The 13,175-nt window shown below is 41.4% G+C and overlaps 1 protein-coding gene across 1 annotated transcript in view; it reads left to right on the plus strand.

Moving 5' to 3' along the window:
* The window catches only part of LOC127573793 (5-hydroxytryptamine receptor 2A-like), a 220,054-nt gene extending 213,747 nt beyond the window's left edge, over positions 1-6,307 (plus strand). Inside the window, exon 4 of the mRNA XM_052022299.1 lies at positions 5,420-6,307. Within this exon, the coding sequence (XP_051878259.1) occupies positions 5,420-6,234 (815 nt within the window). The 3' untranslated portion in view covers positions 6,235-6,307. The remainder of the gene's footprint in view (positions 1-5,419) is intronic.
* Positions 6,308-13,175: the final 6,868 nt, after the last annotated feature.

Genomic DNA, 13,175 nt, shown 5'->3' on the forward strand with positions numbered 1-13,175 from the left:
CTGACTTTGAGAGGATTTTATTAGTTGAGTAGCTGTGGCATTAATCACTGTTTGGCAACTAACCTAGCTTTTCTCATGAATGCTAGTCATCATCAGAATGCAATTACACGATCTGTTATGTTTTCACATGAAAAACCACAAGAACACAACATGAATGCACTTCGTATTAAATATTTCCTCGGGCTAATCTCAAACTTCCACAGTCTCAACCTGGGATCATAGAAACCAATAGCTATAGGAAGGAGTGGAATTAGGCCATTTGGTCCATTGGATCTGCTCTGCCATGCAATCATGACTGCTATTATTTTTTCAACCCCATTCTCCTGCCTTCTCCCCGTAACCCCTTTACCAATCAAGAACTATCAATCTCTGCTGTAAGTACACCCAATGACTTGGCCTCCACAGCCCTCTGTGGCAACAAATTCCATAGTTTCACCATACCCTGTCTGAAGAAACCCCTCCTCACCTCAGTTTTAAAGTGCCTCCGCATCCAAGGCTCTCCTACTAATGGAAACATCCTCTCCATGTACACTCTATCCAAGCCTTTCAATGAGATTCCGCTTCATCCTTCTGAACTCCATTGAGTCCAGGCTCAGAGACATCAAATGCTTTGCATAAATTAAGCCTTTCATTCCTGGGATCATTCCTGTGAACTTCCTCCGGACCCACTTCAGAACAAGCACATCCTTCCTCAGATACATGGCCCAAAATTGCTCACAATATTGCAAATGTGGTCTGATCAGCACTTTATAAAGCCTCAGCAGTACATCCTTGCTTTTATATTCCAGTCCTCTTAAAATGAATGCTAATATTGCATTTGCCTTCTCTACTACCAACTCAACCTGCAAGTTAACCTTTAGGGAATCCTGAACTAGGACTCTTTGCACCTCTGATTTTTGAATTTTCTCCCCATTTAGAAAATTGTCTACACCTTTAATCTTCTTACAAAAGTGCATAACTCATAACTTCCCTACAATGTATTCCATCTGCCACATCTTTGCCACTTTCCCAACCTGTCCAAGTCCTTCTGCAGAGTCCCTGCCTCCGTGACACTACCTGTCTTTCCACCTATCTTGGTATCATCTACAAACTTGGCCACAATGCCATTAGTTCCTTCATCCAGATCATTAATGTATGAAGTGAAAAGTTGCGGTCCCAACACTGACCCCTGCGGAATTCTACTAGTCACCGGCAGCCATCCTGAAAAGGACCCCTTTATCCCCACTCTCTGACTTCTGCCAGTCAGCCAATCTTCTGTACATGTGACTACCTTGTCTCTAACATCATAGGCTCTTACCCTTGTTTAGCAGCCTTGTGTATGGCGGCACCTTGTCAAAAAACTTCTGAAAATCCAAGTAAATAACAGCCACTGACTCTCCTTTGTCTAACCTGCTTGTTACCTCCTCAAAGAATTTAAACAGATTTGTCAGGCAAGATCTTCCCTTAATGAAACCGTTCTGACTTCGTCCTATTTTATCATGTACTTCAAGGTACTCCAAAAGTTCATCCTTAATAATGGACCCTAAAATCTTACCAACCACGGTGATCAGGCTAACCAGCCTATAATATCCTGTCTTTTGCCTCCCTCCCTTCTTAAACAGGGATGTCAGCATGACTTTGTGCATGGGAGGTGATTTAGTCTTTTAATGAGGTGACAAAAATGATTGATTTTGTCGGGCAGTAGATGTTGTATACTTGGACTTTACTAAAGCTTTTGACATAGTAGGCTGATCCAGAAGATTAAGGCACTTGGGATCCATGGTGACTTTGGAGACTGGTTTCAAAATTGGCTTGGTGATAGAAGACAGAGGGTAGTGATGGAGGGGTGTTATTCTGACTGGAGGTCTGTGACCAGTGGTGTTTGCAGACATCAGTGCTGAGACCTCTGTTGCTTGTGATATATAAAAATGATTTGGACAAAAGTGTAGGTGGGCTGATGAGTAAGTTTGCAGATGACACAAAAATTAGCAAAGTTTTTAACAGTGAGGAAGGTTGTTAAAGGATGCAGATCAGTTGGAAATTTGGGTGGAGAAATGGCAGACGGAGTTTAATCCGGATAAGTATGACGTGTTGCACTTTGGGAGGTCAAATGTAAAAGGAAAGTATACAGTAAATGGCAGGTCTCCTAGGAGCGTTGATGTACAGAGGAATCTTGGGGTGCACATCCATAGCTCCATGAAAGTGGCAACACAAGTGGAAAGGATGGTTAAGAAGTTGTACATCAATCGGGGTATTGAGGTAAAAGCTGGGAAGTCATGTTGCAGGTGTATAACACTTTGGTTGGGGCCACATTTGGAGTATTGTGTGCATTTCTGGTTGCCCCATTACAGGAAGGTTGTGGAGGCTTTGGAGAGGGTGCAGAAGATGTTCACCAAGATATTACCTGGATTAGAGAGTGTTAGCTATAAGGAGCGGTTGGACAAACTTGGATTGTTTTCTCTGGAATATTGGAGGCTGAGGGGCAACCTGATAGAAGTACATAAAAGTATGAGAGGCATAGATAGGATAGATAGTCAGAGTCTTTTTTCCCAGGGTGGAAATGTCAAATACTAGAGAGCATAGCTTTAAGGTAAGAAGAAGGAACTTTAAAGGAGATGTACGAGCCTATATTTTTACACAGAGAGTAGTAGGTGCCTGGAACGTGCTGCAGGGGAGGCAGTGGAAGCAAACATGATAGCAATGTTTAAAACACATTTATACAAGCCCATGAACAGACAGGGAATGGAGGGATATAGACCATGCGAAGGCAAATGGTATTAGCTTAAATTGGCATTGTCGGCCAATGGGCCTGCTCCTTGTTCTATGTAACAGAAAGTGAAGGGTATAACAGACGGAAAATAGGTTCAATATCTAGGGCTTAATCCTACTCCCCTCTGAGGTCATGGCTTTGATTTGGTAGCGCATGATCAAGGAACTAGCCATATATGGGAAAGAGGGGAAATTTGGAAAAAATGGAGAATAGTTATTTCATGACCTCATTTTTTAATCACTTCCATTAATATGAATTCATTCCCAGCTCCACTTGTATTCTGAGTCCAGCCCACATGCTTAACCTGACTGGAATCTCATTCAAACAAGTTCCCACTCAATGGCAAAGAGACTTGTAATAAAAATTTTAAACAAGTGGTAGATTCTGCGTGATTGAATGTTGGAAAAGCAGAAGTAGATAGGCACTTGATAAAGATATGGCAATTGGACAGGAATGCAGAAGTAAAGCTACATTCAGATCAGCCATGATCTCTCTAAATGGTGGAGCAGCACTGAGAAGGCGTGACCTATTCCTGCTCGTAGTTAGTATGTTCCGAGGTGATCTGTAGTGGGAGAACCAAACAAGTCCATATATATGACAAATCCTGGGGATAGCTGGGACTGCAGTAAATACCTAATAGATTGATAATGATGGAATCTACACTCTACACATGCAATAATACAAAAGAAACACATAAATAGACATTGTGGAAAGGTAGGAAAAAAAATTGCTGGGTCACTGGCAGAGGTATTTATGTCATTGTTAGCCACAGGAGAGGTGCCGGAAGACTGCAGGGTCACTAATGTTGTGCCTTTATTTACGAACGGCTGCAAGGACAAGCTGGGGAATTACAGGCTGGTGAGCCTAATATCAGTGGTGGAAAAGTTACTGGAGGGGATTCTGAGAGACAGGATCTACCTGCATTTGGGAAGGCAAGGACTGATTAGGGATAGTCAGCCTAGTTTTGTGCATTGGGAATCGTGTCTCATGAATTTGATAGAGTACCTTCCTTCTAACACCATGGGCTCTTATCTTGTTTAGCAGCCTCGTGTGCAGCACCTTGTCAAAGGCCTTCTGAAAATCCAAATAAATAACGGCCACTGACTTTCCTTTGTCTAAACTGCTTGTTACCTCCTCAGAGAATTCTAACAGATTTGTCAGGCAAGATATTCCCTAAATGAAACCATGATGACTTCATCCTATTTTACCATGTAATTCCAAGAACTCCAAAATTTCATCCTTAAAATCTGACCAATCACTGAGGTCAGGCTAACTGGCTTATAAATTCCTGTCTTTTGTCTCCCTCCCTTCTAAATTGGGGTGTTATATTTGGGATTTCCCAGTCCTCTAGGACCCTCCCTGACTCCAGTGATTGTACTGTGCTCATTTCTGGTGTCTATCTCTTTAGAATAGGATAACATTTCTGGAAAAGACACAAAAAGGACTATAGAAAAGATTTATTTAAGGCTGACACCAGAACCAAGTTTATAACTGGAAAGAGATGGCTGAGAAATATGTGCATCAACAGGGTGGATATGGAGAAGACTTCAGCAACCTGTCTTCAGTCCTGACCTCTGGTGCTATCTGAGTGGAGTTTTCACAATTACATTCTTACACCCCAAGAAATGAACAGGGAAAGGTGTAACATCTCTTTACTGTGGCTGTGTGAGGGCAGCTCCAGACTTCCTTCCAGGGCATTGTTGCGCTCTTCTCCTTTTCAGTCCATTTCAGTTCAATTGTAAATTGAGGGCCACTCCAAGGGTCATATGGTTGCCAAGGACTCAAGGAAACTAGAACACTAGCTGGGATGGTAATGGAGATGGAATATTTGACGTAACGCATTTGGGATGAAATCGGGTGCTTTTTATGACTGGAGACCACCCCTTACTTCTTATCTGGACTTTTGTAGACTAATTAAGAGATTGAACTGACAAGTTAACACACCACTATTGTTTTACTAGGATAATGAAGTGAAATTTGCTATTTAGCAATTCCAGTGAATCCAGATTTCACACCCATTAATACAGGGCATCACAAGTGTTTCCACCACTGGATCAGGAGCAACTTTGAGAACATCTCTTGTTAGTGAACATTGTAGCAGATTCAGATTTATTAGATTAGCAGGAAATGTTGCAATATATATCAATTAAAAATTCACAAAGACTTAAAAAAATCTTCCAAAGCAATTTGAAATTTCTTTGGAAACATAATTTAGCCTCTTTCAGAAGAAATTATTAATTAAGCCAGTTTTATACTGACAATTTGCCATCAGCTGAAAGCATTCAATATTCTGGCAAATGCAGGAACCTGACACTGCAGACTTACAAGGAAGGTATGGGACTCACTTCTATTGGTCAAAGTGCCCAACAAGCATCTACAGGAGGGTAGAAATGCAAACAAGAAGGAGCAAATCCGAGGTGTCTATGCAGCTTGTGGTGCCCTTGGGATTTGAAAGGATTCTGTCCAGCTGTTTCCACAGGGATATAATTTTTTTTAAAAAGGAGGAAATGACAAATGGTTAGATTATATCATGGGTGGTGGAGCTACCACGATGAACCAGTCTTCTTGTCATATTCTTGTTCCTTTCTCCTTTTCATTTTATGTTCATTTAAGGTAGCTTGTTTTAAATATTCTACTGTTTTATTATCTCCCTCCAATTATCTCTTCCAGGCATCTCGATGCCAATCCTTGTTATTGGCCTTGAAGATGAATCCAGGGTTTTCATCGTCAACAGCTGCATTATTAATGAAGAAAGCTTTCTTCTTGTTGGTTCTTTTGTAGCATTTTTTATTCCACTGATTATAATGGTTTTCACCTACTGCCTGACGGTACAGACATTGCAAAAACAGATCAGTGTCTTTTTAGGTGACCAAAAACAAAAGCGAGCAAGCTTGCATGTGTTTAAAAAGGGGAACTTAACAGAAAATGCGGCAATGATACAAAGATCAGAGACTCCAGACAAAACTTCAAGGTCGCCCTTGAATAAGGAAGTTAAGCTCTTTCGGAAAGGCATCATGCAATCAATTAACAATGAACAGAGGGCTTCGAAGGTGCTTGGAATTGTCTTCTTTCTGTTTGTGGTCATGTGGTGTCCTTTCTTTATCACGAATGTCCTGTCCGTTATCTGCAAGGATTCCTGCGATGAAGCCATCATTGGAGATCTCCTCAACGTGTTTGTATGGGTTGGTTATACCTCATCTGGTGTCAATCCATTGGTTTACACACTCTTTAATGGAGCTTATCGCCGAGCCTTCTCCCACTATATTTGTTGTCACTACAGAGGAACCAGAAATCACTTCACTGTCGTTGCTTCCACGTCAGCAATACATGAGAGGAACTTAGAGATGACCACCATGAACAATGGAAATAAGTCACCGAGCAACAAACTGAGAGTCCCTGAGGAAAGATTACATGTGACAGTAGAATCAACAGTATCTTCTATCAACAACTGCATAATTATAAGTGAAAAAGTCAGCTGTGTGTAAATAGGACCTGGAATACCAAATCTTCAGCTGTCTATATCATTGGGCCTAGCATACTAGGCTATGAGCATGAAAATTGTGGCATAGAATTTTAGGCTATTGGTTGTTTGTAATATTGGACCTAGTATGCTAGGCCTTTGTTTGTGGCTAATGTGAGACCTAGCAGACCAGGCTATTAGTCGGTGGTATGCAGCCTCGCATATTAGACCATCATTTGCATGTGTTTTGGACCGAGCTTTACTAAGCTGTTAACCATGTGTATTGTATGGCCTATATTACAAGGCAAGAAACACAAGTAAACTCGAATGAATATACGTATTGCTCAGAAAATGGTTATGAGAACAAGAAACAGGAGCAGGACTAGGTAAATCATCTCCTCAAGCCTGCTATACCATTCATGGCTCATCTAATCTTGGCCTCAACATCACTTTCACACACTCTCCCTTGTAGTTTAGGTGTTTGTGCATCTCTGCCTTGAATATATAAAATGACTCTGCCTCCACAATGCATGACCCTTTGGGAGAAAAATTTTTACCATGTCTCCTTCTTAAATGGGCCCTCACAGCGAGGAAGTTCTGCCTATTTTGAGTTCCCCCACATGGGAAAACATACTTTCAGCGTCCATCCTGCCAGACCCCTTCAGAATCTTATATGTCACAATAAGTTCACTTTTCATTCTCTATACTTCAATGACTTCAGGCTCAACATATTATTGTAGCCAACTCTTTCATCCCGGCAATCAATCCAATGAATCTTCTCTCAATTGCTTCCAATGCAAGAATATCCTTCCTTAAATATGGAGACCAAAAGTTTGCACAGTATTTCAGGTGTGCTTCTTGCCAGTGCCCTGTAAAGTTGCAACGAGACTTTCACCTACACACTAACATGATGTGCTTCATGTACCAGGACCCTCCGATCCCTTTGTATGCAACATTATGCAGTCTCGTTCTATTTATCCACTTCCTTCCGTAGTAGATAATCTCCCACATTATACCTCAATTGCCAGCTTCTTGCCGACTCATTTAAACTATATGCCTCTTTGTGTCCCTCTCACAATTTGCTAACATCTCTAACTTTGTTTCATCAGTAAATCTGGCTGCAGCAAAGCTAGTCCTTTCATCCAAGTCATTAATAGAGATTATATATAGTTGAGGCTCCTGCACTGCTCCCTGTGGCATCCCATTAGTTACTGATGCCAATCCAAAAATGACCCATTTATCCCAACTCTCTGTTTTCAAGTTAGTTAGCCAATCCTTTACCCATGCCAATGTATTACATAGAACATTGAACAGTACAGCACAGGAACAGGCCCTTCAGCCCATCTGTGCCAAACATAATGCCAAATTAAACAAAATCCCTTCTGCTTGTACATGATCCATATCCCTCCATTCCCTGCATATTCATATGTCTATCTAACAGCCTAATAAAATCCACAATCATATCTGCTTCCACCACTACTCCTGGCAATCCGTTCCAGGCACCTACCACTCTCTGTGTAAAAAAACTTGCAATGAACATCTCCCTTAAACTTTGCCCCTAACCTTAAATGCATATTATTCCCAACTCCACGCATTCTTATCTTGTGCAGCAACCTTTTATGTGATAATTTTTTGAATACGTTCTGGAAATCTAAGTACACTACATTTAATTTTCTGTTATGTCCTCAAAGAACCATAGCAAATTTGTCAATCACTACTTCCCTTCATAAGTCATGTTGACTCTGATCTTTGAAATTTCCTACTATTACCTCTAGAATAAAGAATTCTAGTATTTTCCCAATGGCAGATGTTGGGTCAACTGGCTTATAGTTTCCCCTTTTCTATCTCCTTTTTTTTGAATAGGTGTGGTTTTCAATCATCTGGGACATCTCCACAGTCCAGGAAACTTTGGTAGATTATAATCAATGCATGCACTTTCTCCAAAGCCACTTCCTTTAAGACCCTCATATGCAAACCATCAGGTCTGGGGGATCTTAGCAACATCTAGTTGAATTAGTTTGCCTAGTATTTTTTGCTCATGATGGAGTGTGTTCTAAAGTTGTTCCTCTCTATAGCCCCTTGATTGACTATTATTATTGGGATATTTCTAGTGAGCTTTAAGTTTCCATGAAGTCCAATCAAAAAAAATTAGAATTTCTGCATTTTCTCTATTCCCCATATTATTAATTTCGCAGTTTCTTCCTCTAAGGGATTTTTTAATATACCTTCAAATATATTATTTGCTAATCTACACTCATACTCTTTTTTTTCCCTCTTCTTAATTCTTTTAGTCATCCTTTGCAGTTTTCTAAGAATTTCCCAATCTTCTTGCCTACCACTCATCTTTGCAACATTGAGTGCTTTTTATTTCAATTTGACACCATCCCTAACTTACACAAATACTACATACTTCCCAGAGAGCTTTTCTATTTCACTGGAATATATCTTTACTGAGAGTTATAAAATTTCTCTTTACATGCCTGCAACCCATTGATCTATCGTCTTACCCCTTCATCTACTTTCCCAGTCCACTGTAGTAAACTCTGTCCTCATGCCATTGTATTTATCTTTATTTAAGTTTAGGACATTGGTTTTTCCTACCTGTGTTTCTGAGCTTCAAACTGAATTTGAAATTCTAGCATGCTATGTTTGTTTTTTTCTGGGGAATCCTTATTAATTAATCCTGTAGCATAAAACAACAGTAAATCAAAAATGGCCTGTTCTCTGTTTGTTTCCTCAACAAAATGCTCCGAGAAACCATCCCAGATACACTGTATGTAATAATCCTCAAGGCTACCCTTGTCAGTTTGATTTGTTTAATCTAATAATGATTAAAATCACCATGATTATTGCAGTACTATTCTCACAAGCTCCCATTCTGTCTCAATTTATACTCTGTCCTACATGTAACTACTGTTCAGAGGGCCATGTACTACACCCACCTTCTCACTTCCACCCATACCGATTCTACACATTGAGCTCCTGAGCCAATATCATTCCTTTATTTACAGAGCTAAACCACCTCCTTTTCCTTTTGGACTATCCTTTTGAAATGTCAAATACCCCTGAATATTTGATTCATGCAACCATATTTTTAATGACCATCAGATCACATTCATTTATTTTATTTGTGTCATCAACTCATCTGTCTTATCGAATGTTGTGTGCATTTGGATAAAAAACTTTTAACTTTATCTTATCATTTCGTCTTACTCTGACTCTACTTGTTGGGACACTCTTATACTTCTACACTTCTGTCTCTTCTCAATACACGCTGGTTATTGTAATCCCTGTCACTGACCTACAGTGTTGCCTGCTCCTTTACCTTTCCTAAATATTCTTTCATCTGAACCCTGAGCTCTATTTGCAGCTTAGCTTTACTGCCTTCTTATTCTGTCTGTGGGTTCCCATCCCCTGCCAACCTGATTTGAACCCTCCCCAACAGCAACAGAAAATTCCCACACAAGGATACCATCCAATTGCTGTTAAAGTGCAAACCATTTGGCTTGTAAACATCCCACCTTCCCCAGAAATGTCTACATCTCCACTGAAAAGCAAAGGTCTCCTTCCTAAACCATCTCTCCAGCAGCACAATCCACTACTCATTGAGTTATACAGTTTAGAAACACATTTAGGCGTTGGTGATATGTGCTCATCTATATACTTAAATGTCGTAGGAGTAACTGCCTCCACTACCCACTTGGACAGTGTGCTCCAGATCCCAACCATTTTCTGGGTAAAAAAGTTTTTGTTCAGATCCTGTCTAACCTCCTTATCCTAAGCCTATTCTCTGTAGTCATAGATAACTCTGCCATGGGGAAAAGTACTATCTATCCTATGTATGTCCCTCATAATCTTGTATTTCTCAATTAGGAATGATTCCAGGCCTCAAGAGGGCCAAAGCAGAGAATTAGGCCATGCTGCTGCAGACCATTGGTAGAATGTCTTAAGGATAGCAGCTAGTAGAACCGTTGCCTTACATCCCCACTGATCCAGCATCAATCCTGACCTCTGGTTCTCTCTGTATGAAGTTAGCTGATCCTCCTTGTTACCTCAAGGGTTTCCCCCAGCTGCTCCAGTTTCCTTCTACATCCCTAAGACATGCAGGTTGGTGGGTTCATTGGCTGCTGTAAGTGCCCCAAGTGTGTAGGTGGGTGTTAGAATCTGGAGGAGCTGATGAGAATGTGGGGAAAACAAAATGAAATTCGTGTAAGTGGGTGTTTGTTGGTCATTGTGGATTGAATGAGCCGAAGATCTTGTTTCTGTGCTGTATGTTCCTGTATCGGACCCCCCCCCCCCCCCCACGTCCACCACCCTTCAGCCTCCTCTGCTTTAAGGAAAACAAACCCAGCCTATCCAGTCTCTTCTCAGAACTTCCTTCTTATAATGTGGAAATCAAAGAATGTACACAATCCTTCAGTTGTGGCCCAACCAATGATTTATAAAGTTGTACCATAACCTCCCTGGTCTTATACTCTTTGTGCCAGCGAATGAAGGCATCCCATATGCCTTCTTCTATCTGTGCTGCCACCTTCAGGAACTCTTGAACTTATACAGCAAGATCTATTTTTAACTCAATATTTCCTAGGGCTCTATTAATCACTGTACATGTCCTATCCTTATTAGTACTTCCAAAGTGCAGCACCTTGCACTTATCAGGATTGAATTCCATCTGCCAGTGCTCTACCCATCTATGCAACTGATCAACATCATCTTGTAGTCTACAACATCCTTCTCACTATCAACAAAACTACCAATTCTCGTAATCTGCAAGCTTACTAATTATATCACCTATATTCATATCAAATCACTTACGTCTATGACAAATAGTATGGGTCAGAGCATCGATCCCTGTAGTACACCACTGCTCACAGATTTCCCATCACAAAAGCAACCCTCCACTTTGCCTCCTATTACCAGGCCAATTTCCCAAGTTGCCCTAGATCCCATGGGCTCTGTCCTTTTGAACCAGGCGCCCATGTGGGACCTTGTCAATAGCCGTATAGCCATGCACAGTACAATAATGGCACTGTCCCCATCAATACATTTTGTTACCTCTTTATGAAGTCGTAGAGTTATACAGCACAGAAGCAGGCACGTTGACACATCATGTCATTGCTCTTTGAAAAATTCAATCAAATTGGTCAGGCATGATCTCCTCCTTTCAAAGCCATGTTATCTTTGATTAATCCCTGCCTTTCCTAGGATAAATTAATCCCGTCCTTCAGAATTTTTGCAATAACTGTCATTACTACCATTGACATTATACTTGCAGGTTTATCCCGGTTCCTCTTCTTGAATAAAGGTACATTTGCTGTCTTCCAGTCATCTGTCACTTCATGCGTAGCCAGTGAAGGTGTTTCTGTCAGGGCCCCAACAAGCTCTTCCCTTGCCTCCCATAGCAGCCTGAGATACAACTCATCACACTCTGAGAAGTTACCCCCTTAAGCCCATGAAGACATTTAATATTACCTTATTTCTAATTACATGTTCTAGAATTTAATTGCCCCTTCCCTGAATTCTCCAACTATCATCTGCTTTATCTTCCTATTTTCAGAGATTACTAACTTTTGACGTCCTACTGTTTAATCTCTTTGCTAGCTCCTGAACTCTTTCTGCAGGATCTCATCCTCCTTGCTATCGATATCGTTGATAGTAACATGAACCACAACCTCTAGATATACCTTCCCCCTTTAGAATCTCTGCAGCCATTCAGTGACATCTTGACCCTGGTTCCTGGGAGGCAACATACCATCCTGGAGTCACCTCTGCAGCCAAAGGCACCCCGTCCATCTCACTAACCACTGAGTCCCCTATCACTATTGCTCACTCATTCCACTTCCTTCCCCTATGTGCAGCCACTGTTGGTATCTGACTGACAGATTTCAAACAATTTTGCTCTCCAAAAGTATTGGAGTAACTCATCTGTATTCTTCAGTCACATAACATTCCACAAATACACATTTAATTCTTTTCCAATGGGAAGATAAGGCAATCAGCCGCCCATTGATCTGGCTCTGACTGCTCCATTAACCACAGTATCCCAATGGAATCTGCTGGCCCTCACCTTGGCAGAAGGCTCTCAGTCCCAGCAGCACTGACCTGTGCAGGTGAACCAGGAGTGCTGAGTGACAAGTACCTTCTGGCCTGAGCAGAAAAGGGTTAATGTTACCGAGCCACTGCTGGTCTGGACTGGGCAAGAAGCAAAAGGAAGGTTGGCTTAAGCCCAAAGGGGCTGCTGACAATAAGGGCCCGTCTGAAAAAGGAGATGGCTCAACTCACCAACTCCAGCCTACAACCTCACATCCAGAACCTCCAGGGTCCCAGGTGAAACCAAAGAACAACTGTGGCAGGGCAGGGTGCTGGGTGTGTGTCCTCTGTGTGTCATCTGTGGCTTATTGAAAGGCTAGAAATAACACCAGACTTGAAAACTGACTAATGAATTAACGAGGAGCTTGCTAGAAAACCCAGAGTGAAGTACTGAAGCCCAGGGGAGCAAATGGTTTATCTGACAGCCACCGGGTTGGGGGTTCAGAGTAACTGGTTTGTCAAAACCACTCAGAGGAGACATGGTCACTTACAATGGGAAAGGCCCAGTGCTGTGTACCTCTAGTTGACCATCTGTGAGCTGGTCCTTCCCTGAGGCGATTAAGAGCAGGAGCGGATTGAAAGGTACCATGTCCTCCCAATGGTGTACAACAAGCAAGTTCGAGCAGCTCACCAATCATATATGTCACATTGTACACAACTATTGCATTCAGAGGCTGACTACTTCTTTAGGGTGGCTACATTGGACTGGATTTCTTAAACAGCTTTATGAAGTAATACTACAGATGCTAAAAATCTGAAATAAAACAAAAATTGCTGGAAGTACACAACTGGTCTGGTGAGACAGAGACTTAACATTCCAGGTTTGTAACTAAAAGAGTTAACAGAGTTAACAGTTCTTAAACATTTACAGCGGCT

This window comes from Pristis pectinata, chromosome 8 (genome assembly GCF_009764475.1).
Source record: "Pristis pectinata isolate sPriPec2 chromosome 8, sPriPec2.1.pri, whole genome shotgun sequence".
Taxonomy (NCBI): Eukaryota; Metazoa; Chordata; class Chondrichthyes; order Rhinopristiformes; family Pristidae; genus Pristis; species Pristis pectinata.